This window comes from Leucoraja erinacea, chromosome 33 (genome assembly GCF_028641065.1).
Source record: "Leucoraja erinacea ecotype New England chromosome 33, Leri_hhj_1, whole genome shotgun sequence".
NCBI lineage: Eukaryota > Metazoa > Chordata > Chondrichthyes > Rajiformes > Rajidae > Leucoraja > Leucoraja erinaceus.
The window spans coordinates 832,886-858,109 of record NC_073409.1 but is presented as its reverse complement, the minus strand read 5'-3'; the positions used below and the strand labels follow the sequence as shown (position 1 = coordinate 858,109).

The 25,224-nt window shown below is 42.0% G+C and overlaps 1 protein-coding gene across 1 annotated transcript in view; it reads left to right on the top strand.

Moving 5' to 3' along the window:
* The window catches only part of efl1 (elongation factor like GTPase 1), a 143,526-nt gene that overhangs the window by 82,064 nt on the left and 36,238 nt on the right, over window positions 1-25,224 (top strand). The window contains 2 exon segments of the mRNA XM_055661001.1: window positions 18,094-18,225; window positions 21,859-22,006. Coding sequence (XP_055516976.1) covers window positions 18,094-18,225; window positions 21,859-22,006 — 280 coding nt within the window.

The window sequence follows — 25,224 nt, the reverse complement described above, 5'->3', positions numbered from 1 at the left end:
TCTTCCAGTCGATTGGCAGCTGATGCTTGTGGGTGAAACAATGTTTGACATGTGGGCTCCTATTTAAGAGAGTTAGCAAGAGTTCAGGGACAGCATGTTCTGGTAAAAGTGAAAGGAAAAGATGGGCAAGATTAAGGAATCTGGAAAGTCAACGTTTATAGAAGGTTTAAAAGCAAGGAAGTGTATGGCAGGTCTGTGGCCCAACAATTAAGCGAGTCCCTTGAGAATATAAAAGGTGAAGGAAATCGGGAGTGTAAAATGAGGTGGTGAAATATTCTTGGCGGTTAGTTTAAGGGGAATCTTAAGTCATTCTATGAGGATATTAGGAGCACGAATGTAGCTGAAGAAAGGACTTTAAGGACCAACAGAGCAATCTACATGTGGAGCTGGAGAATATGGCTGAATACTTCTTATTGGTTGTCACCAAGGAGAAGGACCTGGAAGAAACTGCTCGGTAGCACAACATTGGATTGACTAGTTCACTCTTAAGGGAGCAACTAACATTTCTGAGTAACTTAGCGGGTCAGGCAGCATCTCTGGACGACATGGATAGGTGGCATTTTACAGAGTGCTGGAGTAACTCAGCGGATCAGGCAGCATCTCTGGAGGATATGGATGGATAGGTGATGTTTTGGGTGGGGACCCTTCTTTAGACCTGAAACATCACCTATCCATGTCCTACAGAGATGGTGCCTGACCCACTGATTTACTCCAGCAAATAGACATAAAATGCTGGGGTAATTCAGCAGGACAAGCTGCATCTCTCGGGGGAAGGAATGATGACGTTTTAGGTCGAGACCTTTCTTTAGACTCCAGCACAGTTCTACAAAAGATTCCAGCCTCTGCAGCTCCTTGCATCACTCTTTGAGAAACTCTGATCTCTTCATGGGGGAAAAAAATCAATGGCAAGATGGACAGAATGCAGAGTCCAGACAAAAAGTAAAATATCAACAGATGCTTAACCTCCTAATGATAGATTTCCTAGTGATTGAATAATCCTAGATTTGAAACATCTCCTTCCCTCCTCATTTGAGTAAAAAAAATTGAAGAACGGCATCTTGTGATAAATATTATACTTTTTTGTGGGGAGCGGGTTATTTTAAATTGCAAACTGACTGGATTTTGATACAGATAATGCTGTGATGGTGTTGCACTTCCATTACATAATCGCGTGCAGAAAGGCTACGTTAATTAAAAATCAATGGTTGAAAAGAGAAAAAAATCAGAAAGCAATTTATGCCGAGGATCCAGCTCGCCATTTTCTGCAAACTGATTTTTATTTTGATATGACAACAGAAAGTCTTTTTGCCCAAAATCTACTTGCAAGTCATAAAATTTAATTTCATGCTCTTCCCTTTTTAAGACAGGATAATTATAGATAGCCTGAGAGGAAATAGTGTGTATTGTAGTATGTCTGGAAAGAATTGATGCAGAATTTTTGATTTGTACATTGTCTGCCTTACAATGCATAAGTGCCTCCTCCACAGCCAGTTTGTGTGTAATATTGTATAAAAATTAGTATTTATATAATCTCTTTAATATAGGAAAATATCACAAAGCACTTAACAGCAGAACAATTGGACAAAAAATTGATTTTAATGAGACCATTGAAGAAGGAGAAAGGCACTGAGGTTTAGAATGATATCCGACAGACGAGAGTGATGTCTGCTGCAGGAATGGCCGCTGTAGAGGGTGAGGATTGTAGTGGGAATGGGGTCAGGATTACAGGTTAGATTTCTCACAGATGACCAAAGGAGGTTTTGAAACATTTAGTCATAGAGAGTGAGAGAGTGGTAGAGAGTCATATGCCCATCTACACTAGTCCCACTAGTTGGCGCATATCCCTCTAAACCTATCCTATCCATGTATGTACCTGTTCAAATATCTTTGAAACGTTGTGATTGTACCTGCCGCAATTACCTCCTCCCAGCAGCTCCTCCTTCCACATACCTGCCACCCTTTGTGTAAAAAAAAGTTGCTGCCCCAGTTCCTATTAAATCTTTCCCCCCCACCTTAAATCAATTTGATGTGAATTTCTAAACAAAGATGACAAAGACATTGTGTGCAATAGGGTATGGTGAGGAGAGCTTTTGATGAGTTGAGGAAAGTTGGGAAATGAAAATGGAAGACCATCTGGCAGAGCATTAGTTCATAAGTTCAAAAGTTATTGGAGTAGAATGAGGCCATTCAGTCCATCATGTCTACTCCGCCATTCAATCATGGCGGATGTATATACTAGAACTGTCGTGTGTGTAGATAACACAGAAAAATATCAGCAAATGAGTTGGAGGAGGAAGGATCTGGTAATGGAAATAGGTGAGGTTGGGATGGAAAGAGTGAATATCCTCCAGTCTGGTGGCAACTAGTGAGGAGGATGAGGTGACAATCTCAGCAGGTTGAGCAGTATCTATGGGGAGGGGGTGAATTGTGTAGTGAAGGAATGGAATGATAGGTATGGAGTCATCGATCAATCAGTGAGTGCTGGACCTGTAATAGGTCTCCATAATTTGAAGGGCCCATTAGGAAGTACTGTACTTGCCACAGTCAATATGAGTTGGTCCATGGAATGAATTTACTGAGGCGAGGGGTTAGGTGGCATGAAAGAATCTTGAGGGATCTCCAATGATGATGGTGCAAGAATTGAATCATTGTAATCTATCCAGTGTCTGGACTATTGGAACTAATTTGATTTTGGAAAAACGGCATCTCAGATCATCCTATAAAGTGGTGCTTTTTGGAACATCAATGAATGGCAGTGAGGGTCGTGCTGCTGGCTTGCAAATCAGGAAAAAGGAAAACATTTTTATGTGTGTGTCACATCAATTTCAAAGCAATTTACAGTCATTGAAGTACTTTTGAAGAGTCATCATTTTTGTCTTCTGGGTAATGCAGCAGCCAATTTGAGGACAAACAGAAATAAAAAATAGCCACGTAATTTGTTTTGATGACGTTAGCTGAGGAGTAGCTAGTGGCAGGTGATTGGCGTAACTCCCATGCTTTCGTGAAGTAACGCCATAGCAGGCAAACACAGGTTGAACGTTTCATCTGAAAGATGACACCTCCAGCAGTGATGCACCAGAGGACCTGCTTGGACCATACGTTCAGTGAGACCTGAGCCCCCCCCCCCAACTTTATAATCAGCGATAATTGAAATAAGTTAGTGGTCAATTTGTCATTAAGGAATGCACCAAGCGAGAAGTGTGTTTGCAGTTAATCCAGACTGGAACAGCATCCCTGTTCCCATCAGAACTGCCCCCTCCATCGACTCCTTTAAGTCGAGACTTAAAACTCATCTTTACTCTCAAGCCTTTCTTGACGTCCTCTGAGGGAGGGCTATATGTATGTATTTATGTATGTACTTAATCTATGAACCAATGTTGTATCACGTCTATGTTAGTACCTCCACCAATGTAAAGCACTCTGGCCAACGAGAGTTGTTTTTTAAATGTGCTATAGAAATAAAAGTGACTTGACTTGACTTAATCTGGTTGACAATAGCTTGCACATTAACTAGTGAAACATTGTGCATCTTTATACCATCTCCAGATTTTGGGTGCAGGTTTGCTACGCAATAATATAAACGGAAGCAGTAACATTTAAAAATAGTTTGTGTATAGATATGATGCTGTGATAAGGAGCTGCAGGCTCCAATAGATGAGAAATCATTAAAAGAAACAGACTAGTGTGAGGGATCAAACTGTCAAACACAAGAGTAAAAAATTGCACTTAGTGTTATTTGTAAAACAGCCAGCACTTGGTGGTTTGAAGAAATATTTCTTAGCTTATATCACCACCAATACAGGATGATGCTGAGTTGAGAAAAATGCATTACTTGCCTTTCTCCCACTTGTGGTTTCATACAAATGTAATTATTTGCAGTTAAATTGCTTATTATATCAGACGCTGAGACATATGGTCCACAAATCTGCCCAGAAACCTGCTGCATGAATGCCCTGACTATTCAATTCCACAAGATGTTCTTGGAGCAGAAATTAAACCAGATTCCTTTTACCTTTTAATTCAAGGCAAATTCAAATCTCTTGTGTGGAAATGGACCTTTATGCACAGTGAGCAACCAAGCATCTTCTGCATTCATTCCATTTATTTTCTTTGAACATTCTCATCAATCCCCCCTCCCCCCCCCCCCCCCCCCCCCCCCCCCCCCCCCAACCAATTCCTCTGCCACCTATGTACTCATAAACCTAACAGACAGCGTGGCTTCAGCATGTGGGATGGAATTGGAACACCCAGGGAAACCCACAACAGTCATCGTATGAACATGCAAACACCGCACAGACAGCTGGAGTTGTGGAGAGGCAGCATCAACTGTTGATCCTCCCTACTACTCTTCTTGCTTTGGGTGAAACAGTGGCACGACTGGCAGTGGCATGGGTGCCTCCATATCACCAATGTCCAGGGTTCATCCAGACCTTGGGTGCTGTGTGAGTGGGCTGGAATATCATTGCCTAAAATTAATTGGTTTATAAGTTTTACCTCTGCATTCCCTGGACCGGCTGCATTCCACGTTTGATGTCACCATCCCAGTGTTATCCATGTCCCATCAACATTTACAATTCTACCGTATATTTTTAATTTGTGCCACATGTAAGCAGACTGGGTGAGAATATCCAGTGGAGAGCATTACTAGGTTAGTGGAACTTGGAGCAGTTGCTCACGACCATTTATCAATAAATAATTAAATGAACAGGTTCCCAGTTTGGGATTTGAAGTAATTCATTGCATGCATAACCTAATTTGTTGATGAATAATTTAACTGAAAGAAGTATGACATCTGTTGATCATTTTGTTGTGTTTTAACAATAGGAACAGAGTGATTTAATTTATTATAATTCAGGTTAATAAGTTTAACAATATTTGAGGTCGGAAGAATGGTCCCGACCCAAAATGTCACCTATCCATCTTTCCAGAAATGCTGCCTGACCCACTGAGTTACTCCAGCATTTTGTGTCTATCGAAGGTTAACAGAATTTGTTCTCAATTAATTAAGCTCAGCATATTGTTGTCAAATGACCATCCAGTGACAAAGAACAGGCCATGTTCCTGAAGACCTGATGAGTTTTGCAGGTTGCTGTACAAAACACACTAAAGCAGTAATCTGTGGTTGATTGTCATTACAGCTTTATGATTGTGAAGACTGCAACTGCCTAACCCGCTGAGTTACTCCAGCATTTTGTGTCTTTCTTGGGTAGACCAGCATCTGCAGTTCCTTGTTATTACAAAACAATATTAGGTAACTAGCCGGCCATTCTAGCTGGATCTGATGTTCAATATGATCACGGCCGATCTATGCTGGCCCCGACTTCTTCTCTGTCTCTGCCAGTTCCCCATATGCCCAAATTCTTTAATCTTTCAAATATTTATTTATCTCCACCTTAAATGTATGTAATGATCCAGCATTCTCAGGGGCTGGGGATTCCAGAGATTCACGAGCCCCTGAGAGAAGAAATGGATGAAGAAATAGTTGTTTAGTCAGAGTTCAGAGCTCACACTGGTACAGGACGATGCAGACACAGCACAAGATGCAGATGCTAAACTTATTGCAAGTACCAATATTGTTGGAGCTGATTTAGGTCCTTTTGCAATATAGTTGCCATGTACAATTTATATTGATAAGTCCAAATGAAGGAAGCAATGCTGAAAGTTAATAAGATGAGCTTAAATCAAATAAGCCAGGAACATTATGATTGCATGTACCTTGCTGAGACAAGGCTTTCACATTAAACTGGGATTAATCATAGAATCGTGTACAATTGAACCAATGCTGTTTGTGCATGACATTCAAAGTGAGAAAAAGAATATCAATGAGTTTATAAATAAAATATTTTTAATGAAAATCAAAATTAACTTTTAAATAAATCTTAAGTTTCCTTTGCCAAAAATATTTAATCAAAACATAGTATTCATTGCAATGGAAACTTGCCTTTGTTCATGATACCAACATCTGCAGTTTAGAGTTGAGAGATGCAGCTTGGAAACTGGCCTTGAAGTGGTGTGGTCAGGAGAAATGGGGAAGGGGGTTGCAAAGGATGCCTGTGGAGCCATGGAAGGATGCTGGTTTAAACCGAGGATAGACACAAAAAGCTGGATTAACTCAGCGGGACAGGTAGCATCTCTGGAGAGATGGAATGGGTGACGTTTCGGGTCGAGACCCTTCCACTGAAAGTTATGGGAAAGGGAAACCCTTCTTCCCTTTCTTGTGACTTTCAGTCTGAAGAAGGGTCTCGATCCGGAACTCAGCCTGACCCGCTGAGTTACTCCAGAGTTTTGTGTCTATCCTGGAGGTTGAGGGTTAATAATAATATGTTGAGGCTTGGATCAAGGCATCTTGTTCATTTCATGAAATCAATGTTTAGTTTAAGCTAGTTATAGGTCAATGTAAATTTATTCTCTCTTTGATTTCCTCTCGCACCTTTTGCTGTCATTCAATTACAAATAATGTTCTTCCTGTAGCCTGAGTTATTCCCTTTACAGATGGTTTTTGAGAATCTTTCCCTCCTCAATATATTAGGGCCAGGGTTCCCAACATTTTTCGACCTGTTTACCCCCGGTAACTTTAATAGCACATAACAATGTTATTTCATTTATTTATGAACAACTAATGATGAACAGATACCGGTATACCAGAACCAAACACAGTCAGTCAATGAGAAAAATATGTACAAATCCACAATCAACACATTTACCCCCTCAGTAGGCGAAGTTTACCAACTGGGGGTAAATTTACCCCAAGGTGGGAATCATTGTATTAATGTATTCCAGGTGATTCTTGTGCTTTTTCCTTCTCCTCTCAATTGTCCATTAGAAAATATTAACAGAGCATTTTATGTTTAGGTTTTTGTGTTTTGCAAAAGATTGAAGGAAATTAATTACCTTACCAATAATTATTATATGAAATTTGAACATGCCATATTTATTATGTTTGCTTAACTGGGTTAATAAAGACATTATAAAACTGCACAGAGGAATTTCATTTGAACGTGTTAATATAAAATGTTGCTGGAAGTAATTTCAGCCTTTAAATGCACGAAGGGTTTTCTTAATTACAATAGAATTAAATCTTTCCCTCTGCTGAAGTCGTTCTACAATACTCTTCTTTACTACAGAATAGGAACAGCGCAGAAAAGATAAAAAACTGAACTAAATTATTTTTTGTTGTGGAGGGGGAGCCGTCTTTTCCCAAAGGACAGCAGAGATAACAATGAATGACAACTGCAGTGTGGCCAGGATTGCTTGGATTTCTGGAAGTGGGTGAAGGTGGACATGAGGAGGAATGTCTTTAGCTGCAGGGCGGTGAATCTGTGGAATTCTTTGCCAAGGATGGTGGTGGAGACCATACTTTGGTATTAATGTGGAGAATAACAGGTTCTTCATTAGTAAAGGTGTCAAAGGTTACTGGGAAAAGGCAGGAGAATGGGGTTGAGAGGAAAAATAGATCAACCACGATTGATTGGCAGATAGACACAAAATGCTGGAGTAACTCTGTGGGACAGGCAGCATCTCTGGAGGGAAGGAATGGGTGACATTTTGGGTCGAGACCCTTCTTCAGAATGACATTGAATGGCAGAGTAGACTTGATGGACTAAATGGCCTAAAGGAGGTCGTTTAGACAGAAACTATAACAACATTGGAATGTGTAACATTATAGGTAAAACAATGAAGGGCTGGAGAGAACAAAAGGAAAGGTGTGTAATTGAGTGAGATACTGAATGATGAGATATTGAATGACATCACTAGTGGAGGTATCAGTACTGACTGCAGGTGGTGGGAGAGGCTGGTGATAAACAGAAGGGAAACAGAAAGCCCAGTATTGGGATGAATGGGCAGATGCTGATGGTGAATGAGGTTATTGATTTGCCACAAGCTCACCCTATTTTGTCAAGCAGTGATGTGTACTTGAATATAGGTTAATACACAACAGCTTGCATTTATGTAGCGTGTTTAACCGTGTTACATGTTTCTGGGCCCTGAAGCGATCAATTTGCCCACAGTATTTGACAAACTTTCAAAAGAGAGCTTGGTCAAAACAGTCAAACTTTAAAGAGTTTCTTAAAGTGCATAAGTTTATGTGATAGGAGCAGAATTAGGCCATTCGGCCCATCAAGTCTACTCCACCATTCAATCATGGCTGATCTATCTTTCCCTCTACCCCATTCTCCTGTCTTCTCCTCATAACCCCCGACACCTGTACTAATCTATCTAACTCTGCTTTAAAAATATCCATTGGCTTGTCCTCCACAACCTTCTGTGGTTGTTATGTTTAAGGAGGAACATAATCCTGTGGGGGTTCATGGAGGGAATTCCAATGTGCAGCTGCCATTAGTGGGTCATTGAAATGTAGTCACTATACAATGAAGGTAGTGCAGGTATCTTCCAGAGCTGGGTGGCTGGAAGAGATTGCATGGATAGGAGGAAGGCCTTCAGCAAACTCACTGATTATGGATGAACAGTACTGGATGAGATGTAGGTAGCAGAATATTGAATTGTATCAAGTAATCAGAACTTGAAGTGTGAGAAGCCTCATAATATTTTAACTGTGAACCTTTTAATGTAACGGTATTCGAAAGGATGATGAGAAAACATTGCAGGCGACCCCGATTCCTAGTCTTGGCAACAACTGGATGGGGTTGCAATATGAAACCCTGGTTTATTGTACACTGGGCATCTTTTGTTTACAGCCCATGACTTCTCTGGACAATGTTACTCAGATGTCAGGACAAATTGTAAGACTATTGGGCTTTCTGGGAGGAGTGGGTCTGCAGTGCAGGAGCGTCTGGGAGGAGTGGGTCTGCAGTGCAGGAGTGCAGGAGCGTCTGGGAGGAGTGGGTCTACAGTGCAGGAGTGTCTGGGAGGGGGGACACTTGGTAGGGTGGGGGCACTGGGATGTTATACTGTTCAGTGAGCCCCGACTGATTCTAAAGCCACAGTGAATATTCTTCTCCAATTTGTTCTGTATTTCCAACTGGCTGGAATATAATCCACTAATTCCAGTTTATTCGAGTTGTGTTCTTAAAGGCAAGAATTATAAATGCTTGACATTGTACCTTCTTCATTTATAATTTGATAAATGGCCATGTAAGCCAATATTACATAGTGCACAATTGCAGAACAGTCCAAAATTAACATGATTTGCAATTCTGTGGATCAGGCTTTTATTTATTTATTTTTTTCACTTATTTTACCCTGTGCATTCAACATGTTTCACCATATTTCATTTCATTTTGTTAATTGTTGAACCTTTTGCGGATGATTGAGTCTAAATTCCAAATTGCTGGAAAAGTGAATTGTAATTGATTGCCAGTTTTTAATTGTAGCTATGCTATTTCAGATCCATGTCATCCCGGTTTCATTATTGGTAGCCAATATTCTTCACCTGCTTGAAGCATAGGAGACTACAGAACAAGGAAGTCGGACATGGTTGTGTTTTATTTTGAAGCCCTTTGCAAAGGAAAGTGAATGTATGCATGCATCTCCTCCATCCTGGAGTGTCAAGCCATGTTTATTGTGGCTTCAGATTACTGATCCAGTGGATGCACAAGGTCACATTGAGCTGGAAACATAAAGCTTGCATAAAGAAGTGCCATTAGCAAAGCTAGCGAAGGAATGGAACCTGTGTGTAATTATTGATCAATTTATTGAGTGTTTCCAGTTAATGTAAAGCCCTTTTTATTGATGCTAAGGAGACATTGATGCACTTGGACTGCAAGTCAAATGAGGTTACCCTGACCTTGTAATTGTTGAGGTGAACCGGCCGATTATGCAGTGTCCAGCACAGCATTCATCTCAACACTTACTCATTACCACCCCCATCCGCCAAAGAATTCCCGTCATTCCCTATCATTTAGTTCTTGATTCCTTCTTGGGATGTTGTTGGGATTCTGAAGTAGCTAGCTTGTTGACTTCATGTTCAATGTATGATCACATGTACCGGGATACAGTGGAATTCTATTTTGGCGCCAAGTTCAAGCTGCAGCTGGCCATAAGAGCCCATCCAGATAGTCAAGCCATCTGTTGTCCTTCTCCTCACTTGCCCACGACATTTGGCATCTCTGACTCTCTTGCTTTCTTCCATGATTTTGGAGCAGTGGAGACTATTTGTTTGAAATTATTGCTGCTCATGTAAGTTAACCTAATGGGGACTGAGTTTAAACTGTGAAAATTCAGCAGTTTATATAGCTCATCGGCTCATGGATTGCAATCATTGTACCATTGGGAGAGCTAAGAAAGATATTTGCTTAACTTCATTACTTGTCCGGAAATGTAGTTGGATTGGTGATGACACCCAAACTGGAGTAGTTACAGACATTGGGTAATGCTATCTGAGGAATATTGACCAGCTGTAGAAATGGATGGAGAAGTGGCATAGATAGGTAGGGTAGGGGAGTGATAGAGATAGGGTAGACAGTCAGAACCATTTACCCTGGGTGGAAATGTCCAACACCAGAGGTCATTGCTAAAAGGTGAGGGAGGAAAGCTTAATGGTGATGTGCGGGGCAAGTCAAGTCAAGTCAAGTTTATTTGTCACATACACATACGAGATGTGCAGTGAAATGAAAGTGGCAATGCTCGCGGAACAACAAAACAACCAAACAAATTATAAACACAATCATAACACACATATTATTTTACATAATAATTAATAGAAGGAAAAACGTTCTGTACAGTTAGTCCCTGGTGAGAAAGGCGTTTACAGTCCGAATTGCCTCTGGGAAGAAACTCCTTCTCAACCTCTCCGTTCTCACTGCATGGCAACGGAGGCGTTTGCCTGACCGTAGCGGCTGGAACAGTCTGTTGCAGGGGTGGAAGAGGTCTCTCATGATTTTGTTTGCTCTGGAGTTGCACCTCCTGTTGTATAGTTCCTGCAGGGGGGGTGAGTGAAGTTCCCATAGTGCGTTCGGCCGAACGCACTACTCTCTGCAGAGCCTTCTTGTCCTTGGCAGAGCAATTCCCGAACCAGATGGTAATGTTCCCGGACAAGATGCTTTCCACCGCCGCTGCGTAGAAGCACTGGAGGATCCTCGGAGACATTCTGAATTTCCTCAATTGCCTGAGGTGGTAAAGGCGCTGCCTTGCCTTACTCACCAGTGCTGAGGCGTGTGATGACCATGTCATATCCTCAGAGATGTGGACTCCCAGATATTTAAAACAGTTCACCCTATCCACAGGATCCCCATTTATACTCAATGGAGTGTACGTCCTTTTACACAGGGTAAAAGGGAAGGGCTTTTACACAGAGAGTGGCGGGGTCTGGAACACACCGCCAGGCATGGTGGTAGAGATACAGGAAAAAGAGACCGGTTTAACTTGGCATCATGTTCAGCACTAACATTGTGACCTAAGGGTCCGTTACTGTACTGTGTGGTTCTATATTCAAAAGCATGTTGGAATATAGAAATGGGGACAGAAAAGAGCAACGGATGATTCTGCAGCAAAGATGTGACGAAAGGCTTGATTTTTTTTGACAAAGAAAAGTAATCGTTGAAGTAAGTTAGTTGCTGTGTCGAGTTGATTTATACTTACAGATACCTCTCTACCAAGACTAAGTTTTTTTTATTGTACATGTTAAAAAGTAATAACTGAATTGGATTTAAGGAAAGAGCATCTGATATTGATTTTTTTTTTAAGTAGTACATAAATGTTTGAAAAGGAACAGAATTGAAATGGGAAGTGATTCATGTATTAATGTTAATCAAGCACTCCATGGGAAAGATTATTCCAGCTTGCAGGAGTACATGAAGGAATGATTGAATATAGAGTCAGTATTATTATTCTATATATTAAAGCTCATCTTCCATTTGGGGGAATAATGAGTGGTCTATATTTAATCACGTTTCCATAAATATTATTAAGTTTTCCCTAAGAAAAAAAGTAGTGCCCAATCTTCAAAATGTTAACTGAACACTCACTCGTTTGTGGTCACAGGGTCCCAATTTCCATTAGCTATTTTGTTTATTGATTTGATACCTAAATAACATTGGTTAAACATTTTGGAAACACTCAGCAGGTCAGGCAGCGTAAGTGGAAAGGGGATTATAATTAGTATTTCACGTCTAAGACCCTTTATCAGAACGGTAAGAAGGAACAGTAAAGGGCCTGTCCTACTTGGGCATCATCGTGACGCACGCATGGCGCGTGGTGAGGCGTGGTGGCGTATGCAGTGACGTGTGGTAGCTCACGGCGCCCCAGGATTTTGGGATGCTCGAAATCTTTGCGCGCCACCTTCGTGACGTGCAAATGACGGCCAAGTGAGACAGGCCCTTAAGTAGGCCTTGTGTAGGAAGGAACTGCAGATGCTGGTTTACACCGAAGATAGCTGGATTTACTCAGCGGGTCAGGCAGGTTTTCTGGAGAAAAGCAAGAGGTGACGTTTTGGTTCGAGACTCTTCTTCAGTAATTAGCCTTGGATTGTCTTATTCTGCTGTTCACTTCCAGAGAAAATAGCTTTTATGTTTCTACCATATTAAATCCTATAAACATTTCAAATAGTTGATTTAATTATACTCTGATGATCTAAACCCAAGGATCATAACCCAACTAGGTGCATTCTATACTCAATGTAATTTCTTGTTGCTTTGCATGGGTAAGTACAGCAGGAACGGTGCATACTAGCTGCATTGTGAGGTTGGATGGTGGATTGCAAGCTGAGAGCTGCGACGTGCCTCATGAATGCCCCTCAGTGCTCATACCAGTAGCACCCAGACTGTTCAAGGAAGGTTGGAGCCCCTGTCACCTGAAGCATCTGTACAGCTAGCGTACAAGTTTCACTCGATGGTACAATCCATGCATCACTAACATTGCTGTTGTACCCGGAGTGGTTTCCTGGGATAAGAAAGCTCTACCCATGTGGAAACAAACAAATCAAACTGGAGGAGTGCAGCACTCCATTTCTCGGAGCACAGAAGGCTGAGGGAGGGGTGACCTTAAGAGGCTCTTTAAAATCATGACTGGAGCAGATAGGTTGAATGCATAGAGTATTGTTCCCAGGGTGAGGGAATCAAGAACCAGAGGACATAGTTTTAAGTTGAGAGGGGAAAGATTTAATAGTTACCTGAGGGGCCACATTTTTCATTCAGAGGGCGATGAGCATATGGAATTAGCTACAAGAGGAAGTAGCGGAGAGCCGATACAATAACAACATTTAAAAGACATTTGGACAGTTACATAGATAGGAAACGTTGAGTGGAAATAATGCCAAATGTGGGGAAATAGAAAATAAAGACAAAGTGCTGGAGTAACTCAACGGGGCAACATTACTGGATAACATGGACAGGTGATATTTCAGGTCAGGACTCTTCTTCAGACTGATTGTAGTAAGAGAGAAAACGCTGGAAGAGAGGTGAGGGCAGGATAAAGCCTGGCAAGTGATAGGTGGATCCAGGTGAGGGGGGGGTATTATTGGCAGAACTGGCTTGGATGTAGCATCTTGGTCAGCATGGGTGAATTAGGGGTGAAGGGCCTATATCTGTGTTGCACCAATCTATGACCATCACTCTAGCCCAGTGCTGAATGAGAATTGTACATTCCTCCCTGCTGGAATAATACCATCAGTCATCCAAACAATAGTAAACTGGAAACGCTCAGCAGATCAGGCAGTGCCCTAGTGTTGAGGACGGCTTGACTCTATTCTAGTTCTATGGGTTATAAGGTGCTCAAACATGGATCCATAGGCTCTAATACAGGTGAGGCTGGAGGTTCTTGATGGATGGGTGAGTTGTCTCAGAGGTACAATGCCACATACAATGCACTTCCATGTGCTCTGGGCAAAAGACTCAAAGTACTCAGTGCCTTCTTGAAAGCTGCTCTTGCACTGGCCAGGCATCCCATGAGTTGGTGACAAGGAAGCTTTTCGTAAATCCTTGAAGAGTTTCCAAAGCCCTGGTCATTGTTTCCCATGACGCAGCTTGGAAGAAAGTGCGTGTTTTGGTAGTTTGGTTTCAAACAACATGGCCCACCGAACAGAGCTGGCTGAATATAGTCAAGTCCTCGGTGCTAGTGATGTTGGCCTGGGGCAGGAAGCTTGCGTCAGTGTGCCTATGCTGGATGTGAAGAGGTTTTAGAAGCATCATTGGTGGCACCGTTACATTTCTTTGTGGATCCTCCTTATCCCACCTGAACATTGGTGTCCATGCCCCATTATGTCTACACCTGAGAGCTTGTTGATGATCAGCCCTCCCACAGTGGTACAGTACTCCAATTTTTGCATCATGTTTCCACCATCTGGATTCCACCTCCTGAAGGATTGTGAGTAATGTCCCTGGGCAGGATGCAAGTGGTTACATGTTGAGGAACTCCACTGTCATCCCAACGTGCCGTGAGCTGCGGTTTTCCACATTGCCGGCACACGCTCATTAATGAAAGGGTCATTTTTGTTCTTTCACGTCTTTTTTCATATTTTGTAACCAGTGGTGATTAACATTTTCAATTCTGTAATGTTTGAGAAGGAACTGCAGATGCTGGAAAAATGGAAGGTAGACAAAAATGCTGGAGAAACTCAGCGGGTGAGGCGAAATGTCACCTATTCCTTCGCTCCATAGATGCTGCCTCACCCATTGAGTTTCTCCAGCATTTTTGTCTTCAATTCTGTAGTTAAGTGTTTTGCCTAGAAATCAAATCTTTATAGTGCCTATATTTTATATGCAAATCAAACAGATTGCGTTAAAGATCATTTCTGGAAGTTGGGCAGAGTGCTATTTGTTTCAGTGATGCTCATAGTTCTTCTGGCTTTGGGCATTCATCGAGTGGGTTATCTCCAGGTGCTTCAGTTTCCTCCCACATTCCAAAGACATGCGGGTTTGTAGATTAATTAGCTTCTGTAACTTGACCCTAGTGTGTAGGATGGAACTAGTGTATGGGGGGGTCGCTGGTCAGCGCAGACTCAGTGGGCCAAGGGGCCTGTTTCCACGCTGTATCTGTATACTAAACTAAACTAAATGAATATGGATTCCCACATCTGGAGGGGACAACTAAAACCACCTCTGTAATTCCTGCTAGGCTCTTCTTATAATGGTCCCAACAGGTCTCTGAGCACACTGGAGATGCTGCCAGTTGTGTTCCACTAAACCAAAGGGCCATCCTCCTCTGCCAACATCTTTCTCCTCCATGGCAGCTACTGTGTATGTTGATGGCAATGGATGGCAAGCCTTCTAGGATGAGTGCAAACTGATGACAGGTACTCATTACAACGAATGCTGTTGCATTAGGAACAGTAGACACAAATGCTGGAGTAAGTCAGCGGGACAGGCAGCATCTCTGGAGAGAAGGAATGGGCGACGTTTTGGGTCAAGACCCTTCTTCAGGATTAGGAAGAGTGTTAATCCTATATTGGCATATGATTATATGTGCAAAGTATGAAGGTTTCAATCAAACATATTTTCGGTTATATTTTTGCAGAGTTTCAAACCAGCATGTTTAGCAGAACCAATAAGGATGAAATCCAATTTTTAAGCATTCCTTTCTTGCGTGGCATTAAAGTGAAATACGCATTTGGGGAAAGAATGTTGCATGTGCTTAGCAAGCAGTAATACTGCAAAGCCTCTGCTAGTCACTGGAAGAATGCAAACGTTGAACGTTTTCCCAATTAGGTTTATTAAACCCCAAAGTCGAGTTTTGGAATTGGTGATGCAACACAGCTTTTAGATTGGAATATCAGTTTTTTACGCACTCCATGGGGGCTACTTTAAATCTTGCTGAGAAAATGCATACTGATGCTTTATTATTCAATGAATTTGAGAGCCATTATTTAGACACACAAAACAAACGCAGGCAGGATGATTTATTGGTATGTAAAGTTTTTAAATTGCTTCCAGAAGATGCATATGTAATTCTTCCTTTTTCCACACAATAGCTCTCTCACTGTCTCATTGGTTTTGGCATTTATTGTGTTCATCGACACTTGTATGTTGCATCGAAACGATTTCAATACAAGCTACTGATTGGTACTGAACTGAACAAATGTATGGAAGGTTGAAAGCTTGAGAGAAGAGTTGGTTATGGTAGATTGTGAGGCAATGGGCAGGCCGTGGTTAGAATGTAAAGAAATGTTGCAAATTATATGTATTCCTTTAGGCTGCAGAAAAATAACTGGAAGATTGTGATTCATCCGTGGCTGACCAAAGAAATTAAGGAAGGTTGTAAATCCAAGGAAGAGCCTCATGATGTTGCCAGAAATAGCAGTAGCCTGAGGATTGGGAACATTTTAGAACTCAGCAAAGGTGGACCAAGACATCGATAAAGAAAGGCAAAGCAGAATATGAGAGTAGATTGCAAGAAGCATTTTGGTACCACAAAAAGAAAAGACTTTGAGAGGGCAAGTGTGTCCCCATCCAGAGAAATGCAAGATGATTTATGGTCGGAGAACAAGGGAAATGACAGAGGAATTAACCAATTACTTTGTATCTGTCTTCACAAACGAAGACACAAAAAAACTGCCAGATATATGGAGAATTAAGGTTCTTTGTGAGAAATAGAGCAAAGATTGAGAGAGGCCAGTGAGCTTGAGTCTGAGAGAATGATACAGCATGGAATCAGGCCATCGGCCCATTGAATGGGCACTGGCAGTAGCACTAGTTCTCCATTAAATCCCTGAAACCCAATGACTTGCATCTCAATATTCTGAAGGAGGCCGCTTTAAAGAAAGTGAATGCTTTGCTTATCAATTATCATCTTCTGAAGTTCTATTAATTCTGCAAATGTTCCTGTGGATTGTAGTGTAGCAAAGTGGTCACATTATTTAAGAATGGAGGGAGAGAGAGGATTAATAACATTGAAACCTTAATGTCTGTGGAAATAAAAATGCCAGAAATTGTAACGAGGGATGTAATAACGGAACATATTGACAAAAATATTAGGATTCAGCAGAGTCGGGATGAATTTATGAATAAGAAATCAGGTTTAACTAATCCGTTTTAGTTTTTTGAGGATGAAACGAGTAGAATAGATAAAGGGGACTTTTGATAGGTTCTGCAAAGAATGTTGATCAGAAAAGTTAAAGCACAGAATTAGATATAATATACTGGCGCTAATTGAAGATTTCCCCTTTGGTGAACATAACAGAAAAGCAAAGTATTTATTAATGCGCAGGAAATTGGGTGGTTAGGGGAGAGTAAATGGAGATATTAGCTTTTTTTATGGGAGTGTGTGAAATACAAGAGTAAGGACTATTTCAATGCAATTGTAGAGAGCCATGGTGAGACCAAACCTGGAATATTTAGTTTAGTTTAGAGATGCAGAATGGACACAGGCCTTTCAGCCCACCAAGTCTACACCGACCAGCGGTCCTTGTACACGAGCACTACGCACAAGGAAACAATTTATCATTTTTACCAAACCCAATTAACCTACGAGCCTGTCATCCTTTGGAGTGTGGAAGAGATCCGGAGTTCCCGGGGGAAAACCCCACGCGATCACCGGGAGAACGTATAAACTCCGTACAGACATTACCTGTGGTCAGGATCAAACCCAGGCCTCTAGTGCATGAGGGAGCAACTCTACCGCTGCACCACTGGGCTGCCCGTGGCAGTATTATGAACAGTTTTGGTCTGACAGCCGAAGAAAGTCTACAATAGCCAAAGATAGAGTGGTGACATCCATAAAACTGGTTCCAGAGATCACAGGTTTAGCTATGACACTTGAGTTTGCTCGCATGTTTGGAAGAATGAGTGGCGATCTCATTGAAAGCTAAAATTCTTAGGACTTGAGAGGCTTGATGCAGACATGTTGTTCCTGGCTGAGGAGTCTCAAGGGGCTCCAGAGGAAAGGAGGTTCCGTTAAGACAATGATCTGGAGAAATGTTTATAGGACAGTGAATCTTTGGTGCCTCAAGTGTCATGTCAAAACACAGACGGATACATTTCATGTCATTAAGGTCATATCTTTAGTGAGGTTGGTGGGAACTGGCACAGCAGCGGAAGATCAGCTACGGTGTTACTGAATGGTGGATCATGCTCCAAGGGTCTGCTCTCATTTCTCAGGTTGAGTCAGAAGGATGCATATAACTGTTCATGTTACTGCAATAATCAGATTATTCAACACACTTATTCATGTTTAACTCTTTTGATTTTTATTTGTCGCCTTTAGGTATTGGTGGCTTAGAAGATCACGTCTTAAAGTCTGCCACGTTGTCGACTTCTCCATTATGCCCTCCTTTTACGCCCTTGAACCTTGATGCAATTCCTATTGTACGAGTCGCGGTGGAACCTAAACATCCAAGTATGTGGGTAACATTCTGTGTTTGGCTCAACTCAAGCTGCTGTTTATTCCCACTGCTTAATATATATGTTTGGAGTTCATCCAAAACTCTCCTGCCATGGCACCAAGATTACACCAAGCCCGTTTCCCTCATTACTCCTGCACTTGTTGATCTTCACCAGATTTTTGTACAACAATGATTTGAATTTTAAAACACAGCTTTGGTTGAGTGCTTTTTAAACTGTAAACTCCTGCCTTGCATTTCTACTTTCTATCCAATCTTGTCTCCTGCTTAACCCAAATTTTCATCGCCCATCAGCTGCCTGGTACTTTATTCCAAATCCTTCAAAGAACATAGAACAGTACAGTCTGAAGAAGGGTTTTGGCCTGAAACGTTGCCTATTTCCTTCGCTCCATAGATACTGCTGCACCCGCTGAGTTTCTCCAGCATGTTTGTCTACCTTCGATTTTCCAGCATCTGAAGTTCCTTCTTAAACACATAGAACAGTACAGCACAGGAACAGGCCCTTTAGCTCACAATGTCTGTGCCGAACATGATGCCAAGACCTACTCTTATCTTCCTGCACATAATTCATAAACCTCCACTCACTGCATATCCATGTGCCTCTTTAAAAGTCTCGGAAATGCCAACATCATATCTGCCTCCACTCACCCCCGGCATCACATTCCAGGCACTCACCACCCTCTGTGTATAAAAAAATCTTACCTCGCCCCCATCTCCTTTAAACGTTGCCCCTCTCGTCTTAAAGCTATGCTCTGTAGTATTTGATATTTCCATCTGACTGTCTCCCCTATCTATGTCTCTCATAATTTTATATACTTCTCTCGGGTGTCTCTGCAACTTCCAGCATTCCAGAGAAAACAATCCAAGTCTGTCCAGCCTCCCCCTGTCATCAAATACCCCATAATCCAGGCATCAACTCCCTACCTTTCCTGGTTTTAATATATTTCATTAAACCTTTCCCTTTGGCAGTATTTTTAGGTTATTCATCCTAATGTTTCTGAAGGTTTTGTTGTCAAAATGCTGTTTGATGACCCTTTTGGGAAGCAGCTTGCGGTATATTTCATTCATTATAACCAGCATCTAATTCCACAAAAATGTTTTGTCATATTTGGACTTACAGAAGCGTCGTTGTCCCATGTATATTTACCAAGGAGATTCAACAAATTCTGCACCAGAGCAATTTAGAACTAATATTGACCGGGACCCATGTCATATTTTACACCTCCTGAGCCCAATCCTAGATGTGGAAAATATCAGGAGTTGGTCGGATTGGGAAATCATTTCCAGCATTGCAGGAGGAATTAAAGCAACAAGCCAATTTACAGTTTGAAGAAGGGTCTTGACCCGAAACGTCACCCATTCCTCTCTCCAGAGATGTTGCCTGAGTTACTCCAGCTTTTTGTGTCTATCTTCGGTTTAAACCAGATCCTTCCTACACCTTTTTTTTAATCACCTTGTTATCAAGTTGAAATGGAACTTGGTGCCACCAGTCCAATTGGGGCATGTATCGAACATTTGAGCAAAACAAACAGGCAGCACAGTGATGCAGTGGTAGATTTGCTGCCGTACAGAGACCCGCTTCCATCGTAACTACGACTGCGGTCTGTACGGATTTTATACATTATTTCTGTGACATGCGTGGGTTTTCTCCAGCAGCTCGGGTTTCCCCCCACATTCCAGAGACAAATATGTTTGTAGGTTAATTGGCTTTGGTAAATTGTAAAATTGTCCCTAGTGCCCGTGTGTAGGTTAGGGTATGGGATGATTGCTGGTCGGCATGGACTCGGTGGACAAAAGGCCTGTATCTCTAAAGTAAAGTGTAAAGTAACAAAGAAGGAAAGATCTCTGTCCCATCCTGCCTTGCCAGTGTATTTTTAATATCACAGTATATTCACTCCACCCAGTATCCAAAACCATTTGCTCTTCTGGGAAAAACGAAAAAGCTTGGTTGAAAATTCAGGAAAAACCTGTGTAATTCATCTCTGATCCCCAGTGAAATTGAAACTAGGCATCATTCCAACGCCGGTAATTCTATTCAGATGCTCACGGAATTACATCATTCATCCTTTAAGAGCATTGCCTGAGAAATCTGGTCATTTTTTTCTTGTCATTGTACAGTCTCAGAATACTCCCAGGGGACGGCACGGTGATACAGTGTTAGAGTTGCTGCCTCACAGCCCCACAGACCCAGGTTCCAACCTGACACCGGGTGCTGTCTGTACAGAGTTTGTACCTTCTCCCCATCACCGCGTGGGTTTTCTCTGGGTGCTCCAGATTCCTCCTTTATCCCAAAGATGTGCAAATTTGTTGGTTAATTGGTCTCTGTAAATTGCCCCTATTTGGACGAAACCGGAGCACGGGGGGAACGTGCAAACTCCATACAGACAGCAACCATAGTCAGGATCGAACCCGGGTCTCTGGTGCTGTGAGGCAGCAACTCTACCTCTGTGCCATTTGTACATGCATATCCCAGGTCTCTCTGTTAGGGCAGCCCTTTCAGAACTGTAAGCTTTATTCGATAAAAACATTTCTACCAAATACATCACCCTAGTTACATGAATTATCGTCAAAAAGGTACCTTAAAAAGCTTCTGCATTGCAAGACCTCCTTGTCAGGGTAGATGCTTCATTAGTAGTGCTGAGGCCTCCCCCCCCCCCCTCCCCCCCTCCTATTTGACCTTGTGTAAGTTTATCACTTGAAGTTTAAGGGTCAATGGGAACGTGCCGCACATTTTAGCAAAGGTTTTTTCCACCCATAACTTGCTTAGTGTGGATTATTAGGATTCACATTTCAACTTGTACTTCCCCAGAGGTGCAGCTGTTGTGAGAATTGTTAAATGGTAGCTTATTTCAGATAAGCTTTGAAAATAGACAGGATTGTTAAACTGGAGGGTTCGCAGACACAGGTCGAACTGCCCATAGACAACAGGAAGAAATGCTGGAGTAACTCAGCGGTTCAGGCAACATCTCTGGAGAAAAAGGATAGGTGACGTTTCGGATTGAGATCCTTCTTCAGACTGATTGTGGTGGGGGGAATCAAATGACTTTGTGAAGGTTATTGAACCTATCTGCGGTAAATTAGTGGCCACGCTAATAATTGATCAATAGCCAGCCCTGTTGAACTCACTGCTGGGCTGCCAGTGTGGGACTGGTTACATGGTTCATCAATAGAGTTACATTAACACCTGGAGTTAGTTTTAACACACACATCACCAACAATCGCTAGTAGTTGTAAACAGATGAGTATTGGTTGAATCAGTATTTGCTAATGCTTTTAGATCAAATGCAAGCAAGGATAGCATATAAAGTTTTATACCTACACATTTTAGATCTACTAGTAGCCCCAAGGGACCTCTTAGGCAGTTGCATGTAATGGGCAATAATGCACTAAAGGTTTTTAAGATGTTTCTACGACCACACAAGAAATGCAGAATGAGGCTGGTGAGGAAATGCCATTTCAGTAAGAATCCCTTAAGATGTGAATCTCCAAGATCAAAGTTTTGTGGATGGAGTCAGTTGCAACTGACACTATATATTGAGGATCATTGTTGGTATTGTTGTGTTTGTCGTGTTACCTTCTAAGGCTGCAGTGTACTTAATGTTTGCATTTTGTTTCCTTTGCTCATGCAGGTGAAATGCCACAGCTGGTGAGGGGGATGAAGCTACTTAACCAAGCGGACCCATGTGTGGAGGTGCTAGTCCAGGAGACGGGAGAGCACGTATTGATAACTGCTGGAGAAGTCCACCTCCAACGTTGCCTAGATGACCTCCGTGAAAGGTTAGAGAGTAAACAGCAAAAACACAGCCCAGTGCCTTCAATACATTTCCTTTAGTGATTAGTGGCGGCCACTACAATGAACAAATTCTTCAGGATGTGGCTCTCAAACGTATCCCTGGGTATTTACTCATAAAATACATCCACGTGTGAATGTTTAACCTAACAACATTTTCTAATTAGAAGCATTTTAGGATCTCTCCAGGCATTGACTGTGGTCCTGGTGGGAAGCACCAACTTAATGCCAATCCAACAAGACTAAATTAAACTTGATGTTGCTTTGTTTGACTTTAGAACTTAGGTTCTCTTTCCAGCTGATTAAATCACCCACAGACAATGGTGGTAAGTGAAGAAACATGTTTAGAGTGAGCCTTAGATTCTGGACAGGGGCCAGACACCACATAGAGAAGCAACCCTCTTTAGCACAACATATCTAGCCTTGTATGTAATGTGCTTAATATGTTATGGATGGCCACCAATTCCATGTACATGCCATACGTATTATTACAGATCCAAAGTTTTTGGCATATAGCCTGAAATTATGTTTAAAGTCAGCTTCTGATCAACTTCAGTAACGACCTGGAGTTACATATTTAGAGTAGAGATGATGAAAGCTGCTTCATAGTATGAACTGAACTCCATCCCAATAATATACATTGACAAGAAACCAGGGGATCCAGGGTATACATATGAAAATCATTATAATGGATAACCTGATTTTGTTTCTGATGGGATATTCAAGAATAGTATTTCATGACAAGTTGGTTCAAGGCTGGTAAGAGTGATTTGTTTTGGCAGAAGATGTTGATTTAGTGATAGCATGAGAATAGATTTCAGAGAGTTGGAAAGTTAGATGCATTCCGGAATAGTCAGTCTCTTCACCAACAAGGAGGGAACAATAGACAATAGACAGTAGGTGCAGGAGTAGGCCATTCGGCCCTTTGAGCCAGCACCGCCATTCAATGTGATCATGGCTGATCATCCCCAATCAGCTTGTCCCCACCCACCCCCACCCCTGATCAGTCTGAAGAAGGGTTTCGGCCCGAAACGTTGCCTATTTCCTTCGCTCCATAGATGCTGCTGCACCCGCTGAGTTTCTCCAGCTTTTCTGTGTAATCCCCAATCAGTACCCTGATCCTGCCTTCTCCCCATATCCCCTGACTCCGCTATTTTTCAACATGAAGATATTTGAACTAAAAGTCGTGAAAAGTGTTGAACGATAGATGGGAGGTAAATCAATAAGGAGAAGGGACAGATATCAGGAGAAAGTTTAGTTTATTGTCACGCGTACCGAAGTACGGTGACAAGCTTTTTGATGCATGCTATCCAGCCAGTGGAAAGACTATACATGATTACAGAGATAGTTCAGATACAGGATAAAGGGAAAAAGTCCAGTAAAGTCCAATTAAACATAGTCCAAGGGTCTCTAATGAGGTAGTTGGTGGCTAAGGGCTGTTCTCTGGATGTTGATGGGATGAAACTGGCCCTGAATCCGTTTTCACACTTCTATATCTCTCGTCTGATTGGAGAGGGGAGAAGAGGGAGTGACCGAGGTATTTGTAGGATTGGGGTAATAAGTTTGGTAGAATCAAGGTCAATTCTAAACCCTTTTCACTTTGTCCCAACTAAAGATAAGAAAATGGCAACGAGTATGTGGAAGGCCTGTGGGCAGCTGTGCCTGGAACACAGGCTTGATTTTGGATTCACATGAAGAGCTAAGATGAAGCTGTGGTCCAATGTTTACCTATTCAGTAACCATAAAGAAACTCTTGGATGGATGGGGGGGGGGGGGGGCTGAGAGAGAGAGAGCAGGGTAAGATGAAAAGAATGCTCCAGCTGAGATGGGCAATATGTTGTGATGGGGGCCATGTATTTTACTTCAGCATGAGAAACTCTTACTGGTGACAGAAATAATGATCAACAACGATTGGCTTTTTTACACTTTGATAAAACCCCACGGACATTAATAGCCACCTCTGTAATGGACAGGGTAACACAAAAATAACACTCTATAGTACATGGGTAGACAAAAATGCTGGAGAAACTCAGCGGGTGAGGCAGCATCTATGGAGTGAAGGAAATAGGCAATGTTTCGGGTCGAGACCCTTCTCCATAGTATGTTGTAGGCATTCATCAGATTTGGCCAGATCTTGCTAAGCTGTCAGTGTGTAATGGTTTAGCTTAGTTTAGAGATACAGCGTGGAAACAGGTCCTTCGCCCCACCGAGTCCACGCAGACCATCGATCACCCGTACACTAGTTCTATGTTATCCCCGTTTCACATCCTACGCACTAGGGGCAACTTACAGAGGCCAATTAACCTACTAACCCACACATCTTTGGAGTGTGGGAGGAAACCGGAGAACCTGCAGATAACCCACACGGCCAGCCGAGAGAACGTACAAATCCCGTACAGACAGCGCCCATAAGTCAAAATCAAACTGGGGCCTCTGGTGCAGTGAGGCAGCAACTCTACCGCTGTGCCACTGTGCCATAGCGTGTGAACACAAAAATAACATTTGCGGCTTCAGTGAATGGAAGTCTCACTTATGCTGAGAAAATCAAACGTGCCGGTAGGCAACAAAAGGTAAATGTAACCTGTATAAACCTATTCACAATTGGGGACCTGTAGAAGTGATATTGAAGTATTTAAACACCTTCTGGGCAAAAAGATCGATTAGAATTGGATTTGCTATTATTATGCTATTAAAAAGGCACTAAGACTGTTAATTACCCAACTTTCCATGGTTGGTTTAATGAACAATAGTTGTGCAAATCTTGCAGGTTCTTTAAAAGAACAGAAGGCCTGTGCATGGACATTCAAATGAGGCAGGATAAACAAGTTAAGGGAATTCACAACTTGCAGAATAACTCCCAAGCTGCTGGCTATGTTGATATAACATCATGCTCGCTAATATGTCGTTACTCTCTCTGCAGTGATATAAATAAAATATCTGAGCAAGCATTGCTGGTAGACATGGGGCCTGAGATTCTGATTAGCACAGTGTTTATGCACTCTACTTGAAGGAATGTAGTCATAATCCCATTGCATGAATTATTGCTAACTTTGTACTGTAAGATGGCCACATCCACTGTACGAGTCTGAAGAAGGGTCTCAATTCCTCATCTGCTGGTAGACATTGCTGCCTGTCTCACTGAGTTACTCCAACATTTTGTGTCTATCTTTGGTTTAAACCAGCATCTGCAGTTCCTTCCTACACA